General features: G+C 35.3%; 2 protein-coding genes and 1 pseudogene across 6 annotated transcripts; 1 reads left to right on the forward strand and 2 right to left on the reverse strand.

Moving 5' to 3' along the window:
• Nucleotides 1–2,487: 2,487 nt before the first annotated feature.
• Nucleotides 2,488–4,523, reverse strand: LOC145561809 (peroxidase 72-like). Its single transcript, XM_081621918.1, has 4 exons — nt 4,199–4,523; nt 3,883–4,074; nt 3,600–3,765; nt 2,488–3,150 (listed from the first exon to the last, which is right to left on the reverse strand). The coding sequence occupies exons 1-4, from the start codon at nt 4,421–4,423 to the stop codon at nt 2,735–2,737; spliced, it is 999 nt and encodes a 332-aa protein (XP_081478044.1). The 5' UTR covers nt 4,424–4,523; the 3' UTR covers nt 2,488–2,734.
• A 2,781-nt stretch (nt 4,524–7,304) lies between these two features.
• Nucleotides 7,305–19,896, reverse strand: LOC145561810 (uncharacterized). 4 transcript variants are annotated; one of them, XM_081621921.1, is made up of 19 exons: nt 19,750–19,894; nt 19,204–19,270; nt 18,868–18,959; nt 18,465–18,503; nt 18,308–18,361; nt 17,927–18,001; nt 15,511–15,576; nt 15,363–15,405; nt 15,214–15,259; nt 10,521–10,614; nt 10,379–10,431; nt 10,131–10,215; nt 9,896–9,998; nt 9,727–9,819; nt 9,565–9,631; nt 9,071–9,137; nt 8,916–8,969; nt 8,297–8,460; nt 7,305–7,668 (listed from the first exon to the last, which is right to left on the reverse strand). In XM_081621921.1, the coding sequence occupies exons 2-18, from the start codon at nt 19,268–19,270 to the stop codon at nt 8,353–8,355; spliced, it is 1,206 nt and encodes a 401-aa protein (XP_081478047.1). In that variant the 5' UTR covers nt 19,750–19,894; the 3' UTR covers nt 7,305–7,668; nt 8,297–8,352. The 4 variants fall into 4 exon arrangements, with proteins under 4 accessions (XP_081478047.1, XP_081478049.1, XP_081478045.1 ...); XM_081621923.1 differs by lacking the exon at nt 7,305–7,668 and adding an exon at nt 7,677–8,154 and having other exon boundaries at nt 15,369–15,405; nt 19,750–19,896; XM_081621919.1 differs by lacking the exon at nt 7,305–7,668 and adding an exon at nt 7,677–8,154 and having other exon boundaries at nt 19,750–19,892.
• Nucleotides 19,897–22,776: 2,880 nt separating this feature from the next.
• LOC145562994 (pentatricopeptide repeat-containing protein At5g44230 pseudogene) lies at nt 22,777–25,927 on the forward strand (annotated as a pseudogene). The gene is made up of 2 exons (XR_014094480.1): nt 22,777–25,008; nt 25,506–25,927. The product of XR_014094480.1 is annotated as a pentatricopeptide repeat-containing protein At5g44230 pseudogene (transcript).
• The last annotated feature ends 359 nt before the right edge of the window (nt 25,928–26,286 follow it).

Below are 26,286 nucleotides of genomic sequence, written 5' to 3' on the forward strand. Positions count from 1 at the left end.
TCGGACTATCAGTCACTCCTTACACATTTGTAACAATTTTGCTTAGAATCATACAAGTATATCATATGGTTTAAAAAAAAAAATACAAGTATATCATATCATAAGGAAATAAAATTGTTGTTTAATTTGGAATCATATATAGCCATTAATCACATTACATATAACCCCGTGATGGCCTCGAGTCATTGAAAGGAGGCATATACATAACAATAGTTAATTTGAATGTTTATAGGCAAAGTGGATGCATTTACCATCCAAATGACTTCCGGAGGTGTCGTAGGGTCCTTGGGAAACACTCCAACTTATTTTCTTTCCAGGTTCGAAAAAGTCAAAAATTGTCCAAAATTGAAGGTTATAATTCCACGCTTTTGGACCGTTTTTGGAGGTTTCGGGACCCGTTGTTGAAAATTGTCGGAAAGGTAAGGGATACATCTTGAGGTCATATAATGTTGTTTGGAACCATATATGACCATTAATCATTCACACAAAGGCCTTTATGGTGACCTTGAGTTAATTAAAGGAGACTTGTATGTAAGCAGTTAAAGTGATATTTCTAAGGCAAAATGGATGTTCCAACCACCCAAATGGCCTTCTAGGGTGTTGTGGGGTTCATGAGAAGCACCCTAACTTGTTTCTATCCAGGTCCGAAAAAGTGAAAAGAAATTCCAAAAGTGAAGGCTATAATTCACGTTTTTGGACCAATTTCAGAGGTTTCAAGACCCGAGTCAAAAGTTCACGAGAGGGTAGGAGATGCGTCCAAGGGTTATATGGCATTGTTTGAAACCATATATGTATAACCACTAGTCGGTAACATAAAGACTCATGTGGCGACTTTGAATTGATTTAAAGGAGGCCTGTACATAAATGGCTAAAGTGACATTTTAAAGGCAAAATGGATGGTTCCAAGCTTCCGAACACCCAAATAACTTCTTGAGGTATCGTGGAATCTATGGGAAGAGTCCCGAGCTCTTTTTTTTTTTTTTTTTTAAATCCAAGTTCGGATAAAAAATAATTATCAAAAATAATATATCCTAAAAGAAATCAATTTTGGAGGTTTGGAGACCCGTACAAGATAATAAAGCACATTTTTGACTAAAAAAGAAAAGGTAAACGGAGGAAATACTACGAGTATTAAACTAGGAAACACATTTTGTTGACATAGGTACACAGGAGACGCTTAAGGTTGGTTTCTTTGTTTGTTTGTTTTTTTTTTTTTTTTTTTTTTTTTTTTTTCTTTTAAATTTTTTTTAATTACACACATGTTTGACACAAGTACATGTACATAACGGATATGGACACGAGTAGGTAGCTGAAGGAACCGAGTATTTACCATAGCCGAGGGTTAGGACTTAGGAGTTGGTGTTCTTTAAACAATGATTATTTGGAGTTGGCATGTTTGTAGTGGTTTAATTGAGTATTGTACATAAAGCATAATCATAATTTTGTAATCTGTACAAATATACTCGTATAATATTATGCCAGTCAAAATTAACATCATAGAAAATGGAAACTGAAAATGTACTCTTCTTCGGAGTTACATCAACATGGATAAATAATCTTTCAAAGTACGAAAGATTCATATATAAACGATGATGACAATATAAAAAATAATTGAGAAAAAACATCATGTTACAACTTCAAACTACTCTTTTGAGTTTTGACCAATCAATATGAAGATATGTTAAAATAAAGTCAAATTCCTACTAAACTTCATCTTAATGCAAGAACATACGAAGTATATTATTATTGTTGGAAGATTCATGGAATAGTGTTACAATTAATAACTTAATAAAGACAATTTTATTAGTTGAGGCTCCCGCGTGGTGTATAATTAACACCTCGAGACCCATTCCCCTACCACCAAAATACAATAGGAAGGGGACGCGTTTGAGAATTATATTATTGATCAAATTTACTACCTTTACTTCAATTCATCAACAATATTTGCAAGACATTTTATATATCGTGTTTGGTAACATTCATGAAAGATAAGGAGGGAATAAAAGGGAAGGGGAAGGAAGGGTTTTTTAGTTAAATTGTAAGGAAAAATCATTAGGCACGAAAGTACCCATGAAAATTACAAGTCAAAACTAAATTAAACAATAAAAAGTCACCCTAATTTTAATTAAGAATGAAAGATGTTAATGTCTATATGAAATTAGAATGAAAGATGATGACATGATCTAATTTAAAGGTATAAACTGTTAATTTATAAAATGTTATTTTGCTGATCCAATATGAAGTTTACTTTCTCTTACAGCAAGTACTTCTGCATTTGCTCATGTAAACTTAAAGTTGGAATGGAGTGAGTATGTTTCAAGTATTACATTATTTTAGATTTCTATAAAAATCTTCCTATTTTACTCTGTGTGTGTGTTTTTTTTCTTTGGAAGAAACTGCAGTCTAGCATTATTATGTGAAATTGTCCTTGAAAAAAAGATATGTACATAAAATAAAAAAATAAAAAAATAAAAATAAAAAATAAAAATAAAAAAAAAAGATTCAACATTGCATTGAGTAGAAATAACATACTTGTATATGAAAGATCAAATCATGAGATTAGCAGTACTTTATTTCAACTGTAAAAGACTAATTTACAATTAAGAGCTTGCCGCAAGCAGCAACTACTCCGCTTCAAACGCACATACAATGAAATTTGGAAAAACAAATAACATTACAGAATATATTACACCATAATTTTGACAGACAACAAAACAGAGAAGTATAGAGAATCTTAGTATGAATTTATCCTTCTACAGTTCTGCCTGATCTCTCCTTTTGGGCCTATCAATGGGGTGATGTTACCCATATTTATCATGGACTTGGCAAAATGATCAAAGAAAAGCTCCATGTTCTCGGCATATTGTTTCACTAGTTGCATTGATTCTTGATTCTTGGTTAACAAAACTTGGTCCGAGTTCAACAGCCCCTTGTTAGCCAATATGTTCTTGTAGTAGCTGTTATCGAACTTGAAGGGGGTTACATAATCTAAGAAGAACAAGTTTTGGTCACCACCAGAGCGCGGGCATTGGTTTCGCAATTTAGAAGCATATGCTGGGTCAAGTGTGAAGTCAGGCTGCCCATTTCCATTTTGATTGTAGAGCCTTTGCCTGAAGCTGACGCATCTTGCAAAACCTATTGTGTGAGCGCCTGCACAAACACTTCTTGTCATTCTCAACCCAAAAATAAATAACCTAAAAACAAAACACCGCCATTGATGAATTGAAGGGCACTCTGATTCTATTCAATCTAACCTTTATCCAGTAAAAAATGTAGGCATGTAGCTAGAGATAATGCACCTTATAATGAATTACTATGAAAATATCCTAGCCATTTTTGTGTAAATGTATGTCATCAACCCAGTAAATCTTTTCAATTTTGTTAAAATAAAATGGTGGGCCATAGAGCAGAAATCAGCCAATAGAAATGAACAGGTAGTTGCTAGTACTAGGTTTTCTTCTTGTCAGAGAGAAGGGAATGCCTGACCAAGATAATATTTTTTATTTTTATTTTATAGTGGTAAGAAGAACAATCCTACATACTAGATGGAATAGCAAGGTCAATATATATAAAAACAAAAAATGGTGATTGAAACAGACCTGAGAGAGCAACAAGGTCAACAAGGTTAAGGCCTTGGCGTTTAAACTTGGTAAGAATGGTGTTAAATGTGTTGTTAGGAGCAGGAATGTCGTTGTTAGATCCCTGTATACTTGCTCCTCTGGAATCCCTTCTTCCTAAGGGAACTTCCCAGCTTGGTCCGCCAGCCTGCAGTGTTATTACATACGTTAGTAATTTTAGTACAATTTTGTCAAGTCTTCTGCCTTCTATGATTCATTATGTATAACTACACTCTACTTAAGTATTATGTAAATTGATCCTTACAATAACAGTTGAATCTCTGGCAACTATTGTAAGGATATCAGCACAAGAGACTGTATGGGGACATGCTTTCTCTACTGCAGCCTTGATCTCATCAATGACCTCAAATCCTCGAACAGAGTTCTTATTAGGCTTTGACCCCTTCTCCGAGACTATGCCTTCACCGTCGTCTAGCAGCAGTGAGGCATCACATCCCTGCAAAATTTTACAAAAAAAATAAGATAACTTATTATTAGTATAGGTTTGGAGGAAAAACTGATGTAAATTTCAATGAGATGAATAATAAGTTATATACTTCGTATTTTTAGCAAATACATACCTTAACGAAGCAATCATGGAAATGAAGCCTAAGCAAGGAAGCAGCCATTCTGCGATCCCTGGCAACCGCCTGAGCAACAATGGACTTGACTATCTGCTGCAGTTGAGGGCACGAGTGATCGTAGAACTGAGGGCAGAGATACCCCATTTGTGGTTTAAATGAGAAGCATGAAGGGGCAAATGCTAGGAGAACAACAAAAACAAAGTAACCCATGGACTTAACCATGTTTGTTTTAGTGTTTAAAGGTACACCAGTGTTTTCAGCACTAATAATAAGCTTGATTACTGTTAGTGCTTAACTGCTGTGGACTTGTGGTATGATAAGATAGGTTTGTTAAGTATTTATAGAAGAAAACTATTGTGAAGTCAAAGAAAAAGATGGGAGGATAACAGAAGAGGTGGAGTTGGTCAACAAGATAGAATTCCTATTAAGGTTCTAACTGCTCAAATTATTGGCCCTCCGACTCCCCAATATGTAAGTGTCAAGCAATATGTTACTATTGTACCAAGTCATTGCTAGCCCAAAAGATAACAGAAAGAAAAAATAAAAAAAGCAATTTTTTGACTTTGTGCTATTGTGATGGTTTTATCTACTCCTTATTGTTGTACATAATCCCTGCAGCTTGTTTACCATTGGTTTTCTGATGAATTTTTTATAACACAATTTTGTTTTTTCTAATTGTACGTCGGTTAACATTCGCATACTGTCTATTTCCCACGATCATAAAATAAACCATAATTAGTTAACAGCTTCTTAGAGCATCTTCAAATGAGTTCAAATAGGGGATCAAGAGAAGAAATTAAAATAAGGTTAGATGAAGGCATCCATTGGATGAGTTACTACAAATGAAAACAGTTGTCAGATTATGCTTTCTCTTAAAACTTCATATCACAGTTTGAAGTATAAGTCTTTAAACAAAATAGAATTATAAGTCTCACCATTGTCCTTTGAAGTGGAAAAAATAATTATGGAAGGTTTTCCCACACCTATAGTGACTTTAACTTATCTAAACTTATCAATTTTAAACTTATTTTATCTAAGGGTTCGTTTGGCATTACTGTGGTTTTCTGTTTTTTGGTTTTTTGTTTTTCAAAATGATATGATATATGTCATATAATGAATAAAAAAACAGTCAATTTTATTAAACTCATGGTAATCTTGAAAACTGACAACAAAAAAGTAGAAACACCTTTTTCTTGTTTCCTGTTTTTGGTTTTTTGTTTTCAAAAAAACCGAAAACTAAAAACAAAAAACGATGTCAAACAAGCCCTAAACTTTCTGTTTTTAATTTAACTTGTATAAACTTGTTTCTCCCTAATAAATGAGAATAGGGCATGACCAAAAAAAGGGCATTTTTCTCAAAAAAATTATGAAAATGTAAAATGGTGTCTATCTTCTAAGTAAAATATGGTAGGTTAGGAGTTGCATCAATATTGATTATTTGGGCTTGCCTTGTTAGACTGGTTAATGCACAAGTAATTGTCCTAAAAGTTATTTTAAGCATAAAAAAAAACCACCTAGTGTTGGTTTAGTTAATAGTTACAGTCAATGTTAAAACGATAAAAATGAGAACTGGAAATAAAATCTTCTTTGGAATTACATCATTCAACATGGAATAGTTCTTCATAGTATGATGTACACGCGAGGTAGATTTTAGACAAATAGACATGAAGATTGAACAAAGTATAACAACAAATTGCTGAATTGACCTGGTGAACTACTAAAAAAAAAAAAAATAGTGAGAATAACATTATGATGGGAACATGTGAAATACTCCCTCTATTTCATTATAATTGGAACAATTTTTTTTTCATCTATTTCTTAATAATTGTTTTTGTTTTCATTATAAAAACCCACTAATATTTTAAATTTACTCTTTTACCAACTCCACTTACGCTACTTATTTTTTTAATTACTCATTATTATTTCCTCTCATACTAACAATTTTTATTATTATTAGTTCTAAGGTATTATGTTGTGAAAAAGTTTAGATTTCTTTGAAATTGTTTGTAATTGTCGTTTGACTATATTTTATTAATAAAATCAATTTTTTCCATGAAAAAAAAAAACAATTACAATAATATATCCTAATTAACTATACTTTATTCCGTATATTATTAAATTTCTTCTTTGGTCCCCAATTCCACACCCTATCATTTTCCTGAAATTTTGTATCCTCGCTACCATGTACCATTGCAATTTATTAAACAATTTTGTATCCTCACTACCATGTACCATTGCAATTTATTAAACAATTAAACGGACGGAGTAAAAGTAAATATCTAAGGCCCATAATCTACTACCCCATCAATAACCAACAATTAAGATAGGCTTGGACTTTATAAAGAAATAAGGTCTAGACGTAAAGCACGTATGTTAAATGTCTCCATAATGATTAACTTTATCTTTATAAAGCAAAGTGGTGCAAGGCAATGGTGAAGTTTGGAGGGAGTAGTTAGTTACTTAGTTTTAATGCCAAAAGCCAATTCATTAGAAGGAGACTTGTAGACTGAGCTGGCCACCAGCCACCGCCCCGTGTGGTGTACATTTAACGGTGTTAACAACACTAGACCCCATTTCCCCTTGCAAAGAAAATAATTTTTTTTTTTTGAAAAAAAAAGTACCACAAGCAAAAGAATTGGTCAAACTTATTTATCGTTCAATTTTTTAAGTGTTTCTTGTAGCATGATTGACGCTATATTTAATTGTGTTAACTACTCGTGTTGCTGTACAATTGAAATGAAAGGAATAGATAGTCAGTCGATTAATTGGACATAAAGTGAAACATGATATGAGATTATTTGAACTGCTTTATTATATGCAACAAGTACATGATCATTTACGTGTCTAAAAATCACGACAAATTATATTATGTTCATAACTTAATAAATAATACGATATCATGATCAAAGTTTGTATGTTTTGACCAGTAAGATAAACTATGGCCTATTATTTTAGAGCAATTTAGTATGTACCTTAAAAAGTTTACAACAATGATGCTTCGCGATAGGAAAAAAAATTATTTGCATGTGATAAACAGATGATGATTGAACATTTTTCAACGCTTGATTGATTGAAAAGGTTTGTCGATTTATCATTTCACAATAAATAATTACAGATGGGAAGTAGATGGAATATTAGGTTAATCTTTTTTTTCCCAATAATTGATTAAAGGGCAAAACACAATCAAGGTCAGCAGACTGCAGACCTGCTCCTAGATAACATTCAGCAGCTCCTAGATGAGGTCTAATAAAATGAGGCACCTTTGTTTATCAACGAATGCCAAATCATATGCATCAATGATCAATGAAGAAGATATATAAACAAACAAATAAAACAAGAGCAGATAGCAGAATTACAAGTAAAAATAAGGCTTCACATCTATAGTCACCAGGGTTAACTTCCATCTTGAAACTCATTCATATTGTCTGATAACCTAGGGCTTAAATTTTTGGATGCGAGAACTTCATCTGAAAATAGGACATTATAAGCAAATATTCAGGATACATCAATACATTCTAGATTATTTGCCAGTCTCCCTTTCGTTTTGAATCCTATCTTTACCATGTCTTAAGCTTTGTTTTTCATCTTAATCAAAAACAAGTCTTCAAAAAGAACTTGAAGGGAAGAGAGAAAAGTACATCGCTAAAAAAATATAAACAAATTAATTTCATGTGGTTTGTTCCTATAACTATATGAAGTTGTTAGAAGTCAGTAGCCCAGTGATAAACACTACATGTGACTAAATAGATGCTGTTTACTGTAATTCATTCTATGAACCAAGGATCATAAAACATAGCACCCTTAACCATAAAGTAAGCTAAACAGATCAATGAAAACTTTTGCCAACGCAGTAGAAAGTCAATTTTCAGCATTTAAGCAGCAGTTGCATGCAGTAATCATCGTTATCAATGGCTCGTGACTGAAATTCAAATGTGCTAAGCTGACACTGAAACCTGCAAGGTAATTGTCCTTTAAAATTCTTTTTCTTTTCCTATTTTTTTAAACCCGAAGGTGTTTTTCTGGGGGTGGGTAGGAGGTTGGGGGGGAGGGGGGGGGGGGGGGGGGAGAGAAGAAGGTTGTCTGTGTAGCTCGTACCTCAACAAAACAGATCCTTGTCATCATGTTTGCTTTGGACTTGAGAGTATGTACATTTAAATGGAACCATATCTGACCTCAGTCCTTCCAGTTCCTCGAGCAGCAGGGATGAAGGGATTGTTACTCTCTTCTGCTCTTTGGTAACCCTGACCTCCTCCGGACACCTATCATCACAAATAAACAAATAGGAATCACATTGACAAAAAATATGTCTCAGTCAACGTCAGTATATAATAGAAAATTAGAAATCAATATTATGATGTACTGTAAATGCAAAGCAGACATAATTCTGTGGCATAAGGATCATTGGCATGTCCAATTTTGCAATCAAATAGCCATGTTGAATTAATTTCTCATCATGCTACAATAAGATAGACAACAGTGCGGCAGTAAACACCTTAAACCAAGCAAATTTCATAAAACTTGAAAGACAAAGCCAACTCTGATCCTAGGACATACACCTATACTTGACACTGCAACAGGTGACCACACTGCTCACGGTACCCACCTAAATTCAGGAAGTAATTGTGGGCCAGCATCCATAACATCTTAGTCCCACCCATCCTCTGTCTACTATAATTAAAGAAAGAAATAGGGAGTATGGACGCTCAGAACTTACAGTTTGTAAGAATGCTGATAAATAGGTCATCCCTGGTAATGCATCAAGCCCATGCTGCAAGAATTATTCATAATTAGGATGGTCAAGACTTAACGCAATATGAGAGGTTGAATACTCAAAGTTCGGCTTACAGGACACACCACACAAGATCATACCTGGTTTTGTGCTCGTGATTTATAAATAAATCCACCACAGCAAAACAGGGTAAGTGAAACGAAGAATCTGCTCAAGAAAGCCCAGAAGGAACAAATGTCAAATAGAGGAAAATGTGAAAAAACCAAAAAGGAGGTATAAATTTATGCATGTGACAGGATAGAAACCTCAAAATCTTGCACAATATTTTCTAAATCCTTGGATAATATGTCCTGGAAATTTAATTAGCTCAGGCCGCATAATTTTCAACGGATAGGAGAAAAACACTTTTGCACAAGAAGTAATGCTTGTACATCATAATATCATGCTAACACGATTTAACATTGCACAGAGCTGATAATGCATATGTTATGTGATTTCTGATATATCTTCTATTAAGATGAGGAAGGGATGCTGACGTCAATCATAATACAAATTTGCTAAGTACTTACAGTATCTTAAGACAACAACCATCAAAATGAAAAGGCTTGCTAAAATAGAAACATAAATTGCATACATGCATGATAAGATTCCAAATATAGCCCATCCTTTCGTTGTCGCTTTCCCATCATCTTGTTTGTGATCTGCGAAATTTCAAATTTGAACAAAGTTTTTTATGTCAAAAGAACTATAGCTTGTTCCTTCAATTTCAGTAACACAATTGAACAGATAATCTTACCGCACATTTTTGTAAGCGTGAACTTGACTGGATCATAATTCTCCACAGGAATAGTGATTTCCACTTCGTAAGGAGTAGTGTGTACCTTTTTACCTGTAGTAATTTAAAAAATTAGACACTACTTTCCCTCAAATCCTCAATACATACAATGCGTAAACTGCAGCCATACATGTCCAATCTACAGTCAAAACAGTTGGTGACAAAGTTGTTGGGGGAGTTCCAGAAGCACCAGAGCCAGATAGATGAACTTCTAGGCCATTCTGCGGGAGTACCTGATGATATGAGAGAATGCACTACATCAGCAAGCAATATTTTTGAATTTGTTTCTTTGACCATTGGGGAAGCTCTTCTTGATTGGTAGCAGGGTCGCACAAGTATCAGCATAATAAGGGGGACAAAATCACCTTTACAGTTGGTTTTTGCACCAAATTTGAGAGGGATGCAACCGCAGTCATATGAAGGGTAACACGAGTCTGTTCAGTACTAAAGCTGCAAGACAGGCAAATCAACAGTATCAGTCTTGTGCAGTAGTGGAAAGAGAGCCTCAGGCAACCCAAAATCATTAATCTGGGAAGAGCCTAAAGCATTACAACTAAAATGTAGAATCATCAGTAAGTGCAAGCTGCATCATATTTCTCATAAGAGATCTTACTGAAATTCATTGTGAGACTTCTCAAAACCAGGTTGGGTCATGCCATTGTAGACCTGACATTCCAGAGTATTCATCAATCAGATCAGTAAATCAGTTATGGGAAAGGGTATTTGAATTTGCAAAAATATAACAAGTTTCTTACAATTTCCCATGACCGTGGATGAAACCCAATAGTGAATCCTTCAAAAACCCGTGGACCACGTTTCTCACAAGGAATAGCAAGTTCCACAATAACTCTTGCAAATTGCAACCAGTAAACATATAATCAGAAAAGTTCATCTCTTCAGCAATAGTCAGAATAGAAGTAGCAAGCTATCACAATAACATAAACCACAATCAGGTGTCTCAACCATCAATTTTATTCTTCTATGACTCTAGAAATGGTAACCAATTTCTAGCATTAGCTATGAAAGCGCATTAAGCATAGATTGGATTTTAAGATATGGTACCAACAATGAAAGAAATGCAGGGTAAAGTAGTATAATAACTTCTTGAGTTGACGAGAATATGATTGGTGGACAACCAGAAAACAAATAAAGACATTTATTATACTTACTGCAAGAATTTGACAGTTTATTAAGAATATCAGAACAAACTGATAAAAGGAATAAAAATTGAGTATATATCAGAGAAAATCGATATAGTATCCAGTCCCCCCCCCCCCTCTCTTCCAATTCATTTTCAATTGATTAACATGAATGTGTGATACAAGTATACAGCTGATGTATTTTCAAATTATCAGCACTCCAAGTCTCCAAGATGAAAGGTTAAATGGAAGACAGAAAAGAAAAAAAAAAAAGAAGCAATATGATATACGTACACAACTACACACTGTCTCAGCATGTAGATTATACAAGTATTGAAGAATTGTACATTTGTACTTAATTCCTATAGTTTGTTTACACTATCGTTTTTTGAGAAAGTCATAATTTATATTAAGTAATTGTCATTCAAATTTAACTAATTTCTACAAAACAGAATTGCAGACGACAATTTGAATCAACCTTGCCCTTAGTTTGTAATTGACCGGACTATCAATCACTCCTTAGTCCTTACACATTTGTAACATTTTCCTTAGAATATACAAGTATATCATATCACAAGGAAATAAAATTGTTGTTTGTAATCATATATGGCCATTAATCACATATATATTACCCCGTGATGGCCTTATTTCCTTGAAAGGAGGCATATACATAACAGTAGTTAAATTGACCGTTTATAAGCAAAGTGGATGGATTTAACCACCTAAATGGCCTCCAGAGGTGTCATAGGGTCCTTGGGAAGCACTCCAACTTGTTTCCTTTCCAGGTCCAAAAAAGTCAAAAATTGTCCAAAATTGAAGGCTAATCCATGATTTTGGACCGATTTTGGAGGTTTTGGGACCCAATGTTGAAAATTGTCGGGAAGGTAGGGGATACATATTGAGGTCATATAATGTTTTTTGGAATCATATATGACCACTAATCAGTCACACAAAGGCCCTTATGGTGACCTTGAGTTAATTAAAGGAGATGTGTACGTAAACAGTTAAAGTGATATTTTTAAGGCAAAATGGATGTTCTAACCACCCAAATGGCCTTCTAGGGTGTTGTGGAGTTCATAGGAAACACCCTAACTTGTTTTTATCCAGGTTCGGAAAAGTGAAAAAAAATCCAAAAGTGAAGGCTATAATTCACGTTTTTGGACCAATTTTAGAGGTTTCAATACCTAAAGTCAAAAGCTCGTGAGAGGGTAGGGGATGCTTCCCAGGGTTATATAACGTTCTTTGGAACCATATATGACCAGTAGTTGGTCACATAATGGCTCATGTGGCGACTTTGAATAGATTTAAAGGAGGCCTTTACATAAATGGCTAAAGTGACATTTTAAAGGCAAAATAGATGGTTCCAAACTTCCAACCACCCAAACGGCCTCTTGCGGTATCATGGAATCTATGGGAAGAGCCTTAACCCCTTTTTTTCCAAGTTCGGAAATAAAATTGTCAAAAATAAAGAATGTACCCTTAATGAAACCAATTTCAGAGGTTTGGAGAGCCGGCAGGATTATAAAACCGTTCACATTTAGTTGCACATTATGACTAAAAAAGAAAAAGTGAATGAAAGAAATACTAGAGTAAACACATTTTATTGACATAGGTACACACTACACAGGAGACACTTAAGGCTGGTTTGTATGTTTTTTTTTTTTTTTTTAATTTAATTACACGCATGTTTGACACAAGTACATGTACATAACGGATATGGACACAAGTAGGTAGCTGAAGGAACCGAGTATCTACCGCAGCCGAAGGTTAGGAGTTGGTGTTCTTTAAACAATGATACTTGGAGTTCGCATTTTTGTAGTGGTTTTATTGAGTGTTGTACATAAAGCATAATCATAATTTTGTAATCTGCACAAATATACCCGTATAATATTATGCCAGTCAAAATTAACATCATAGAAAATGAAAACCGAAAATGTACTCTTCTTCGGAGTTACATCAACATGGATAAATTATCTTTCAAAGTACGAAAGATTCATACATAAACGATGAGGACAATTAAAAAAATAATGGAGAAAAAACATCATGTTATTACAACTTCAAACTGCTCTTTTGACTAATCAATATGAAGATATGTTAAAATAAAGTCAAATTCATTTTCAATTGATTAACATGAATGTGTGATACAAGTATACAGCTGATGTATTTGAAGTAGATGGATAAAAAAAAGGGGGTTGAGTGATTGTGCAACAGAGGGAGGAGAGGCAGAAAGATAAAGATTACATAAATATTTTCATCTTGAATTGTCTGAAAATAATATATATATTTTGCCGAACTTAGCTTTTTTTTTTTTTTTTTTCTAAACATATTTTAAAGTATATGAGCTTAATATAAAATAAGTTAAAATAAAATGAACCAAAAAAAACTAATGTAAATAGATTCTACAAAAATGGTAAAATACTCCTCTTTTATGATGTACCCACTTTTCATTTTTGATGTGTGTCATCTGATGTACCCACTTTTACTCTTTTTTTTCTTTATGAGCAAACACAATTTACTATCTTACCCTAATCTTACACCCACTCAATTCTCCTAGAACAAGAGTCTAAGATAACAGGTAAACCAAAAGAAAACTGAAGGAGCATTATTGTTCATAATGGCATAGATCTAGAGCAGACACTAGGTGAACAATATTCCCAGAAAGACCAAACAGTAGACATTGTCACCTACCAAGACCCTCTCCCAAGATTGCTATAGACAATATGATATTCTTTTCCTTAATTCCAGAGATTGGAGTCGGCCACATAAACCAATATTTTATTTCCAATAGTCATCTACCAAGACCCTTTTCCCTCAATCCTATTCTGTAAGTGTCGAGTTCAACATGCCATTCTGTCAAGCCCAATTTCTTCATATCGCGCCTATATCCCTACATCAAAATCATTTGTGGTCTCCTTGGCTTCTGTTAAGATCCCTATGATCCTGAGTCCTGACTGGTGCATCTTCTAGTCTTTAACTCCACATGCCTAAACTGACACACTTAGTTCTCACTTATTTTAGGAAAATTTAACAAGAATAATTCAACCATTGCCTCATTCTCCCAAGATAATCTAACCTTTCGATTAACCCTGAATAATCCTAAGTTTAGTATTTATTTTCTCCTAGTGAACCTATTTGATCGGTTACATGAACTTCAAGTAACTTTTTTTTTCCTTGTTTCCTCTAACTTCCTTCTCTTTCTTTTTCTTTACTGGCATCCATGGATGACGGCCAAAGTCACCACCGTACCCAGCCATCAACAATGCTCCACCTAGTTCCCCTGCACCCACCACAATTCCATTTCCCTACCACAACACATCATAAAACAACAGCAATTACACCCCTCCCTCACCTAATCGCACCACTGCCCACCTGCGGACCACCAATCCAAAGCACCACAACGCACCCTCATCTCCACATCGGCACCGACCATTTGTACGGAATTAGTGATTTTGGATGCTTGATTTGGTTCATCCAAATCTAATGGGCACGCTTATATTATTGTTGATGATCAATGATAATTAAAGAAGTATGAGGAGCATGGAATTAAAGCCCCATTAAAAGCAGCCACGAAGAAAGGAAATGGAGATGAAAGAGGGGGATCTGATTGTTTTGGGGGTCTGATTGTCGGGTTGTGGATGGGGGTAGGTCGTGGTTGGGAGTCGAGTTATGTTGGTTGTCAAGTTGTGGGGGTTTTGAGTTTTGTGGTGGTGATGGTGGGGGTGGAGGTGGGGCAGAGATATTTTCTAGGTGGTGGTGGGGTGGGAGGAAGGCCATGGAAGGGAGATAGAGAGAGAAGTTTTTTTAAAAAAAATATTGATTATAGATTAAAAAATTAAAATTAAAATTAAATGAGAAAATGACATGTGGATTGCAACTAGCATGAGTAAGGTGACCTGCTGGGGTTGCTGGGAGAAAATAAACAGTAAACTTAATCGAAACGTTGAATTATTTTGGGAAAACGAGACAAAGGTTGAATTATTCTTATTAAATTTTCTTTTACTTTATCCTCCAATACTCCAACTTTCTTCCAAATATTTCCAATCCTAATTTTATCCCATTCAGTGTTCCCACACATCCATATTGAAACCACGTCTAAATTTCCTGATATTCCTAAATGTCTTTTAAAGCTGAAAATTCCCCATGGTGATGGCAAGATTATATGACATACATTATGACAAAATAAGGCCAAGAAGACATCTTGTTGATCTTTTCTGGAGGACCAAAAATGTGCAAGATTGCAAAGACGATAAAAAAAAATATAAATAAATAAATAAAAATAAAAAATAAAAAACCATTTAAGTAGCATTACCTGCAAGATGATTCATATGTAACACTGCATATACATCCAAGTTCACCTGAGATGAAATGATAATACAGACAATGTTGTCAGCTGTAAATCAGAGCCTCGAAGATAAAATAATAAATAACAGTATGGTACATATACATCCAGTTTATAACCTTTACATTGTCTGCTCAAACAACTTCCACATATGATATTTACCTAAAGAGAATAGAAGAAAATGTAACAAACAATAACAAGAATAAATATCAAGAGACACAAACAAAGTTATATGCCCACTTAAGGGTGTATGCCTGAATGGCTAACCTGAGCCGTGCGCCCCAATTTGTTATAACTTTGCTCACAATTCATGAGATCACCCTCATAGAATCCCTGGATGAATTTCAAAGATTTGAAACAAGTAATTCATATGAGAAGGCATACAGGAAGGGGGGGAGAGGGGGGACTTGGGGAGATTAGAACGATCAGACAATAACTGAATGGAAGCAACGTAGCAACCCATCCCTCTATGGTGATAAAAACTGATTGTAAACTTAAACAAACAATTCATACTGCCAATTCTTTTTATCTTTGGTCATAGAAGAGAAACCTCACCCCCACCCTACCCCAAAACCAGAGAGGGAAAAGTAGAAAGAACTAAATGAACTTCCTTTGGGGAGGGTAACATCATTAAGGTGCCACATACCAGAACCGATACGGCAATACTATGCTAATACTAGTGTCATCATGTCCATTCACCATAAAATTTCCATGTATCACACCTTGGCCAGTCAGAGTGATGAATAGTCAAAACCAATGAAGCAATTATCAGAGTTAATGAAACCAACAATCTGACCAACAGCAAAGGAAGGTATGAAACCAAAAAACTCCAAAATGGAATAACTTAAGAGCATATTTGGTTGGAGTATTTTTTTATTGGAAACGGATTCAAATAAACCATTACCGTTACCAAGTGTTTGGTTGGAAGGTTTGGGTAACAATTACCATTACCTAAGGGTAATAGACCTAATAGTTTCCACCCATTTGTTACCTCTTTAAAACCTAAGGTAACAATTACCCTAACTCTCCTCAAACAAAAATAAAGGAAGATTGGTTTAAGTGATTCCTTTCCATGATTAAATCAAACAAATGGAAAGGCAAGAGTTAAATGATTCCTTTCCTCCCACTTATTTATTTCCTTTCCATACCATTTCCTTTAGTCATACCAAACGCCCCCTAAGAGTGCATCAGAATCATTCGTAAAACAAAAGAAGAATAAATGCACCATAAGATTTTAAATTAAGGCTTGCTTGTATTTAGCTGCACTTTCAGTCCCACCCTAGTTATACAAGGAAACTTTAGTTGTATTCTAATTTTAATCCAAAAGAGTTGCCAACCTGTCAGTAGAGAAAGATAATAATTCAGTCTTTAATCTAATTTCTAGTGGACTTTAGAGAATTGTTGGTATACATGTTATGTTTCCAAACCGACTTTAATGAACTCAGAAGACACTCCTTACATCTACTTCAATTTTGGAAAATTTTCCAAAAATGATTTTAAAACGTGTATTATAGCCTTCAATTTTGGAGAACTTTTTACTTCTACAGACCTATCAAGGATATAGGACAAGGTGTTTCTTATAGACCCCATGAGACCTCGGGATGCCACTTAGGTGGTTGGAGACTATTTACTTTGCCTCTTAGCTATTAGCCAATTACAGACACACCTTTCGTCTTTGACTCAAGGTCATCCAAAGTTATTAAATGAATGACTAGTGAGCAGTTGAGCACATATGGTTCCAAAAAAACCTTTTATGACCCTGAATAGCATCCCCCGCCATTATTTTAATTTCAACACTAGGTCCCAAAATCACCATAAATGATCTGATTGTGTGGATTATAACCTTTAATTTAGCCTTCGGAGAACATTTGGTCAGCCGGAAAAATTAGGCATCGAGGGCTTCCCATTCTTCCCAAGGCCTATTTAGTGACCAGAACCATCTAATTCATGCCTTGACCCATGACTTCGCACCCCTAGAAACCATGTCTTAGGTCACCTACCTTGGTCTTGCAAGGTCTTACTCTTACCTTCCTAGGCTCATGCTCAAGCATTGCCACACTGAAAATGGCCCTAAGATGAGTCAAAATGCTACCTTCTATGGCCGTATATTGGCGTTTTTAAGTATGAGGTATTTTTGCTCATGCCTTGTGCAGCACCTATGCTTTGCTCCTTGGCTGGGCATCATATGCTTACAGGCAACTGCAGTTCTTTCTCTTTCTACCGCTTTCTATTCTCTTCAGTTATTGCCTTTAGTAAAAATCCCAGCTAGACCTAGTGCTAACAATGGATAAAATTAAGCACTTGTTTTGAATATTTACTGATGATCTGCTCAAAACAATTATAAGCACTGAAACTTGACTAACACTCTACTCCAATATTGGGAGGGTGACCAGACAGAATTTTTCTTGAAAACTTATTCCAATCGGCAAAGATAATAATTATAATACAGCTCAAACTTAGAGAATGTTTTAAACCGAAAATTGAGAATTCTTGATTGAAGTAATCCGTAACTTGACAAAATGAATATTTCCTACAATAATATTGTACTGAAAATTGTAACAACCAGTTTCGGTTAAATGTTTCTGAACAAAAGTTCATTATTATTTATTCATTTTAAAGTTGGTCTTTTCTCCAATTAAACAGGATAATAAAAAAATGCAGAGCTCAAGAAGTCGAGGATTACTTGAACAAAGTTGACACGTCCAGAGCCAGCAACAAAATGGTTATATGTATCAAAGCGGCCAAAATCAACATATCCCTACAAACAAAAAGGAGGAGGGGGTGGGGAGGTGAGTACAAATTGTGGAAAGTGATTGATCTGCAGCCATGTATAGTATTTATAAAAACTCAGCACGGTATGAATCTACAGAAATCTACAACCATCTTAAGTCACATTATGAGACATTTGTTTAGACCAATCCATTAAATAACTCCCGTATTTACATTTTTAAAGTCGTTTAATTTAAATTAATAAGCCAAAAGTTATAGGAATGAAGATATGACACTGAACTGAAATGGTATAAAGTTTTTTAGTAAAGATAAATCTAATAGCTCAGTAGATTACTGTTTGTGATCTGCTCTCCACGTCTTTGCAAAATCGAACAACCAAGTCTGACTCCTGCATAGAGGTAAAGACAAAAGACAAATCATTAAGCACCAAACAGAAAATCAGTATTTGCCATGGTTCATTACACAGATGAGATGAGCAACTAAAAACAGACCTTTCCCTCATACTCAAAGAGATGTCCTTTCCAGCTTGTCTGAGAAATGGTTAAGGACAAGTAGTTTGAAAATATGTGAAAAGTACAGATTGCGGTAAAATAAATCATCACCACTGCAATACAAAAACTGGACCCACTTTACGGACTCAATCTCCCAGCAAGACAACATCTTGTTCGGATTCACCCAATAGTGAGGTCTAGAAAGAGGACATGAAGGGTGAAGCCTTGAAATCATTGATACAATATACTAATTTCAAAAAGAAACACCCTGCAATAATAACAAGTCTACCAAACTCATGCTATAATCCTAGGATTTAACAGCATGCCAATGTATGGAAAAAATTATGTTATATTAACAATAGAATTATCTGTTGAATCGGAAATACCAAAAGATGAAGGATACAAAATCAACAATGTGGCTGGAATTATCAAGAGCATAGCAATTAGAACTCGGCACTGCCACGGAGGCAACTCCAACCACCCATGGTAGTACAACTGGTCCACCAATAAGAAGAGACTGTAAATGAATAATGAAAATGAAAGAGTACTTCTTCACTTCAAAACAGATTACCATTGAACAGAGAAGGATTTAAGTACATGATTACAATTAGGTGAGGGTGAGTGAAAACTAAGCAAGAAAAACCAATTAAGCCAAAAGCATAAGCAAATTGGGTGGAACCCAAACATACACTAAAATCAACAAAAACCCCATTAAGTAATAGACATTCAGACCACATACCTAGGGTGGCCAGCATAATTAATCGAGGCGCGGTGATACAATCAAAGCCATTCCCTGAGCTCAACATCTGTTAACAGATTATAGACCCACCTAAACAAAAAATTAGAGCAGCATAACCATAATATTATGAGATGTGAACATTATTACAATTTACATTGCTCCTATAAAATCATAAGCAATATAAGAAACGAAAGCTCAGGACCAGTCACAGAAATCAAACTTAAAACCCTCAAAATTCAACCCCTTGCGATTGTCAACGAATGGCAAATGGTTTAAATTCAATCTAATAATCCAATTTATAACACAAAAAAATATATACTACGTATATAATTGCAGGAAGAGAGTTATTGTTCTTTTTTAAAAAAATTAAATTTTTTGGGCGCAAAATTATTCTTGAATTCGAATTCATTGACATGATAACAATTTAATTGAAGTATGAAATCACTGAAACAAGATATTGAAGAGAGATAAGAGATGGTACAGTAATTAGGAAGCGATAATGTCGAAAAGACGGTGATAATGAGATTGGTAGAATAAGCTTAGTACCTCAGGCTCTGGCTCAGGCGTCAAGGAATCAGAGAGCAATTGACTAGTACTGCACTTCCAATTTGCGAGATGAATGCTGGAATTCTCGACTTTCACCTGAAATCTACGACCTTGTACCACTCAGATATTTTCTTTTATATTTTTCAGAATAAACTATTTGCGCTCCGCTTTGAAATTTTTTTTTTTTTTTTTTACTTTCTTCGTAAATAAAAAAAGTCCTACGACATTTAAAAAAAAATTTAAATATCCGTATATGACAATTAAATCAAAATATCAAATAAGTGTGTTGGACTTTCGACACTCGGACATGGGTGTGACACCAGCACTTCACTTTAAATTCAAAATTATAGAATTTTCACAAAATGCTTTGACAAGTACACATATTAAGTATGGGTACCTGTATCCTGGGACATGGGTACCTGAGTCCAAGTAAAATAGCTATTATGCTTTTTTTTTTTTTTGAGAAAATAGTTATTATGTTATTTAATTACTCTATACTTGTATAATTTAATGGCCTTTTGTTACAAGAAAAAAGAAAAAGGTATTTACAAGAAAGCTACATAGTTTAGGGTCTTAGGGCATGTTCATTTCAGCTTAATTTCAGTTCAGCTCTAATTAGTTTAGTTTCAAGTTTCCTTCTCTCATAAAATATTCATTTTAGTTCTATTCACTTTGTAGACACCTAAAAATGTCTGCCCGAAATCAAACCCGATGATGAACAACCTTTTATCGCTATTATTGGTCGGGTTGAGTATTTAATCCCGGGAGTGCTTAAAATTTATATTCGATCAAATTCAGTTCATAAAATAGTCAACGGATCAGTCCTAATATAGTCTAATTTTTATTTTGGCCCAAACCTTTTTATTCATTTCATATTATTTATTATTTTGGCCCAATTAATAAATAATAAATTAAAAATAGCCCGAAATTATGAAACGGCATTTAAAAATGCTGAGTGTAATTAAGGTAAAAGTGAATCTGGACGCAAAAATGGAAATAAATTCCACCGTGTCACGGAAAAAGGTGCCGCGTCACGGCATAATTTCCCGTGTCATGGTGCCCATCCCGTGACACAGGGTTGCTCCGTGTTTTCTCCGCGTAAATCCTTCACGCGCTTTTATCTTCTGTAGGTCAATTCTTTCTCGCGTCACACCAGATTTTCCCACGTCACGCTAAGGTGTACCGTGTCACGGCATATTTTGCCGTGTCTTGACATTATTTTTGTAAGGTTTTTATCTTTTTAGGGTTCTTTGTGTTCCCTCTGCTCATTTTCCCTATAAATACCCCCTCATTTCTGTTGTTCGGGGCATCAATTAAATCTCTCTTCTCTCTCCTATGCTCTAGCCTACCTTATTCTTCCAAAATACACTCCTTAAGCATTCCAAGGAGTCCGTACTTTACCCGATGTTCTGTCCTTAAACCAAGGCATGAAAGGTAGAATTGTTTAAGGGTTTGGCCCCAAATCAACTCTATTTAATTTAATTTTAATTATTGTTTTATTATTTCCTTGAAGTTACTAACTCGTTTATTGTTTTATAGTTGCAAGCAAGCAAAATCAAAGTAAGGAATCATGTTCCTTTTATTTCTATTATTTTTCTAACAATTTTAAATTGTTGGATTTATTGCTTCCAATATTAATCTTGATTTTATTCTATATCTATTGATCACAATATTGCATGTTTAAAGAGAATATGTAATTGAAAATCACGCCTAATAAGATAATTTGGACGACCGGTTTAGGTTCCTTTTTAATCTTGTTATTAAATCAAGTGATCACTAATATTTTAGAATTATGTGTTGCATTAATATTCAACCAATTTAGCATAATAATAGTTTGGAACAAATTGAATATTTTGTTTGCATGCCTTTGAGATCGCAGGAATCACTTTTCACTATAAGAATCGAGTAGAGGCCAATACGGGCGAATGTGACTCTATGACTCAGTTCGTACCATCATCCCCGATCCTCCTTTCGTGGTTCCGAACCATATGGAGTTAGTAATCTCATGGATTATGAATGGGGTGTAACCTTCATGGGTCAATCGTTGTTGTCTATCGTTGTCCCTTTAATCGTGGTTGCCTTTTATGATCGGTGAACAGTTTACAAGTTCCTTAAAAACTTGTTGGTGACTCCCTACGTTATGTGTCCCTAATCGTATACGTCAATTCCCACTTCCTATGAGTGCCAAGCATATTCACAACATGCTTAATGTAGGCGCAATTCGAACGACACTTACACACTTCAATTCAGTTTAGTTCAGTTTAGCTCAGCTTAACTCAACTCAGAAAATGTGAGCAGGCCCTTAAATTTCATTCAAACAAATTTAAAATCTTCTTATATAGGTCAATAAAGTAATAAAATTCTACAACCTCATACGATGTAAGTAATTTGGGCATAGCACAAGCTTGACCACTACTATTTTGTACTCACTTTGTGATTCAAACTTGATTAATAAAGGCGTGAATTACATTGGCTAAAAGTCAAAATTAAATTACCTCGTATTCTACTTGCAAAAGCATTGACATTGCGAAAATGCATAAATGGTGCAATATTCTTGCCATCAAGAACCAAATTGTAAAAGGCCACAAACCGACAACCACTGAAGCCATCAAACATCATTACGTCATTGGTGAATCACTTCATACCATCCACATCGTTATTAAATTTATATATGCTACTCGGATTTACTACTATTTTAAATTTTCGACTTTCAACTATTATTATCAAGAGGTAAATCAAACAACGAATTTCAAGATTAAGCAATGATCTTTCTCATCCTTTTTGTCACATCTTTTTATGATTTATTCACTTAATCACCCAAAGGGATAAGTTATGTTGTTCTTACTTGTTAATGTAGTACTTCATCCATTCCTAAATTACTTGTAGGAATGTAATTTAGAAACGAAGAGAGTACTTCATATTACAAAGGTTAGCCCAGGGTTTTTTTTTTTTTTTTTTTTTTTTTTAAATAAAATAAAAACCAAAGTTGCTCCAAAGGCGCCATTTCCGGTAAACCGTCAAGTTTTGGCATTGAGTTTAGCAAATAACAGCACAGGTAAACCCTGAAAACACAGAACAATGTAATGCGAATTCCGACTACATTTCGTCTCTCATCCGATACATTCCGCAAGAACCACTACCCTTCATCATCATCTTTCATACATCCTCCAAACCCAGTTCACCAATTGTTCGAATCACGCATAATCTCTCTTCTAAACGCCTGCACCCACCTCACCCATCTCAGAGCAGCTCATGCTCGCATCTACCGTTGTGGCCTTCACCAAAGCAGCTATGTTCTCACCAAACTCATCCGCATTTTCACCAAATTCAACTCTCCCATGTCTGGCTACCCTCGCGCCATTTTCTCCCAGGTTTGTCACCCAAATTCCTTTCTTTGGACTGCTTTGATTCGTGGGTATGTTGTTAATGGACCGATTTCGGAAGCTTTAGTGTTGTATGATTGTATGAGGAAAAATGGAGCTTTACCCACTTCTTTTACTTTCTGTGCTCTGTTCAAGGCTGCTACTTTAATGGGGGATGTGGGTTTGGGCTGTCAATTACATGGGCAGATGTTTAAGTATGGTGGGTTTTCGTCGGAGTTGTTTTTGAATGCTGGGAATACGTTGATTGATTTGTATGTGAAATGTGGTGTTTTGGAATGTGCACACAAGGTGTTTGATGAAATGCCTGTCAGAGATGTTGTATCTGGGACTTCATTGATTGTTGCTTATGCTAAGGGGGGAGCGATGGAGGCTGCTATGGAGTTGTTTGATGAGCTTGATGTGAAGGATGCAGTGGTATGGACTGCTATGATTACATCGTATTCGCAGAATGCTCGTCCTAAGGATGCTTTGGATATGTTTGATAGAATGCAGTGTTGTGGGATTGAAGCTGATGAGTTTACATTGGCTGGTGTTATCTCCGCGTGTGCTCAGCTTGGTATGACTAATTATTTGACGCGCATAAGGGATATTGCTGAAAGATCAGGACATGGGCCTGATGGAAATGTTGTTATTGGGTCTGCATTGGTAGATATGTATGCCAAATGTGGGAGAGTGGATGGAGCATATGAGATTTTTAAGGTGATGAGAGAAAGGAATGTGTACACTTACAGTTCGATGATTTTGGGGTTTGCAGTGCATGGTCGTGCTGCTGAAGCAATTCAATTGTTCTACGAGATGGATAAGACAGATATAAGACCGAACAAGATCACTTTGATTGGGGTTCTTACAGCATGTAGTCATGCTGGAATGGTGAATGAAGGTCGTCAGTTATTTAGAAGCATGGAGGAAAAGTACGGCGTCATCCCCACTGGTGATCACTACACTTGTATCGTTGATCTTCTTGGACGATCTGGTCACTTGGAAGAAGCCCTTGCCCTTGCCAAATCAATGCCACTCGATCCTCATGGGGGTGTGTGGGGTGCATTACTTGGAGCTTGTAGAATTCATAACAATCCTGACATTGCTGAGGTTGCTGCCAGCCATTTATTTGAACTCGAGCCCAATAATATAGGAAATTATGTCTTGCTTGCTAACATTCTTTCATCAGCTGGAAGATGGGATAGTGTTACAAGAGTGAGGACACTGATGAAAATCAAGGGTTTGAAAAAGATTCCTGCGCGTAGCTGGGTGGAAGGACAGAAAGGAAGTATACAAGAATTCTTTGCTGGAGACCTGACTCATCCAAGATCCAGAGATATTATGCAGGTGTTGGAAGACCTTCTAACTAGGTTGAAGCTTCTTGGATACCAACCTAATTTAAATTCAGTGAGTTATGACATTAGTGATGATGACAAGAGACAAATACTAATGACTCACAGTGAGAAGTTAGCTTTAGCTTATGAATTATTGACTACTGAATCTGCTCATACGATCAGGATTATGAAGAACCTTAGAATTTGTGAGGACTGCCATATTTTTATGTGTGGTGCTTCTAAGATTACTGAGAGGGAGATTGTTGTACGGGACAACATGAGATTTCACCATTTTCGAGATGGATCATGCTCCTGTGGAAATTTCTGGTGATATAGCATTTGTTGAATTACTGAGTGATCAGTGATAATTAGATACGGAGTAATTCTCAAGTAGATATCATCTGCCTGATAGGATGGTGATAGTGACTAAAGATGATCTGGTGATCTGGTCCTCAGTGTTTGTTGAACATGATAACATGAGCCCTTTATCGAAATGTTAAAATGCACTTGTGACTTGTGAGGATTTGTAAAGGATGCAGCTCAACTTCCTGGGACTGAAATTGGTAAGATTCTGCCAGTTATCTATTGTCCTCAATTGGTCTTTATTATTTCCTATCAAGTGATGTCCTCTTGATGGAAATCAGAAATGGAGAAAGGAGAGCATGAAATTTGGCATATTATGTATTCAAAGATCTTCAATTTCTCTGAATTTGAGTAAATTCACTGGTGTTTTCTGTAGGACATTGACGACTATAAAAATAATGATATTTACATTGAGATCTCCTCTGTAATTTTTTAGCTGTCTGTGTGCTACTCTATCCTGTTTCCTCTGTCTCTGTTCCTCTGCCTTTCTATTTATCTTCTCCTCCTTCCTCTCCTTTCCCTTTCCTACTCTATGTATGTAGCCTTCAAGCTGAGATTGGGATGGTGGTAGTGAATTAGCTAATATTGTGGTTGGAGACAGTTACTAAAGTCTAGGTTTCAATTGCATGAGACTATCGTAGATAAGGTAACACTTCCCTTATTCTAACTAATATTATGTTATTATTACATACTGCAGATGGGATCTGCTTGCTGGGCAAAAATGGCAAATGTGCATCCTTGATTGCCAGAGATGTAAACTATCCGCTTTAGCATCATCATATTCATCGGAATTGTGCTGACATGCAAGTAAGAAGGATTGATTATGACACAGGGGTGCTTGTTGATTCATAGGTTCAATGTTGCGTAAGTTATTTAGTAATCGCATCTGTCATATATCTACTGAGTGTTGATTTTGTTTAAACTTATGCTATCCTGACTGCTGATTCTGAGTTAATAAAAAGATTAATGCCTCATTTTTACTTTTCTTTATTAAAAGCCGTGTGTGACTTGATGATGCTACGTGCTGTTAGATGCATTCCATGTCTGTTGACGGTGCGTGTTTGTTTTGCCTAATCCTCATAGAAACTTATTCCCCTGTGGCATGCATCAGATTTAACATAATATCCTACTTTATTTTGGGGGGAGGAGCAAGAAATCTGTGAGCTTGGATGTGATGCCTAATGTTTAATACGAGTACAAAAAACCATACTAACTAGCTTTCAATTTTCAATTATGGAATCTGCATAAGCCTCAAGCCTACAATTCCCGATGTAAGATCTAACATGTGGCAACTTATAGGCTTCATAGTAAAGGATTGCTGTGACTACGTGTAACGATTACATGACCTTCGTTCCCATCTATGCTTATCAAATCCAAAAGCCCTTCCTCCTATCTTATTAACTAATCTAATTTATACGGTTCCAATCCAACCCACTTATATTATTGTCTAGTAATTTATAAATCCTGCAAAACAAAGG

This window comes from Chenopodium album, chromosome 10 (genome assembly GCF_948465745.1).
Source record: "Chenopodium album chromosome 10, dcCheAlbu1.1, whole genome shotgun sequence".
In the NCBI taxonomy this organism is placed as follows: domain Eukaryota; kingdom Viridiplantae; phylum Streptophyta; class Magnoliopsida; order Caryophyllales; family Amaranthaceae; genus Chenopodium; species Chenopodium album.

Excerpts from the sequence above, each read along its gene's own strand:
- LOC145561809 (XM_081621918.1), bottom strand. The coding sequence starts at position 4,423 with ATGGTTAAGTCCATGGGTTACTTTGTTTTTGTTGTTCTCCTAGCATTT. Across the intron at positions 4,075-4,198 it reads TCCATGATTGCTTCGTTAAG|GGATGTGATGCCTCACTGCT; the intron begins GTATGTATTTGC and ends AAAATTTTGCAG. Across the intron at positions 3,766-3,882 it reads CCAGAGATTCAACTGTTATT|GCTGGCGGACCAAGCTGGGA; the intron begins GTAAGGATCAAT and ends ATAACACTGCAG.
- LOC145561810 (XM_081621921.1), bottom strand. The coding sequence starts at position 19,270 with ATGTTGAGCTCAGGGAATGGCTTTGATTGTATCACCGCGCCTCGATTA. Across the intron at positions 18,504-18,867 it reads CCAGCCACATTGTTGATTTT|ACAAGCTGGAAAGGACATCT; the intron begins GTATCCTTCATC and ends ACCATTTCTCAG. Across the intron at positions 15,577-17,926 it reads GACGTGTCAACTTTGTTCAA|GGATTCTATGAGGGTGATCT; the intron begins GTAATCCTCGAC and ends AAATTCATCCAG.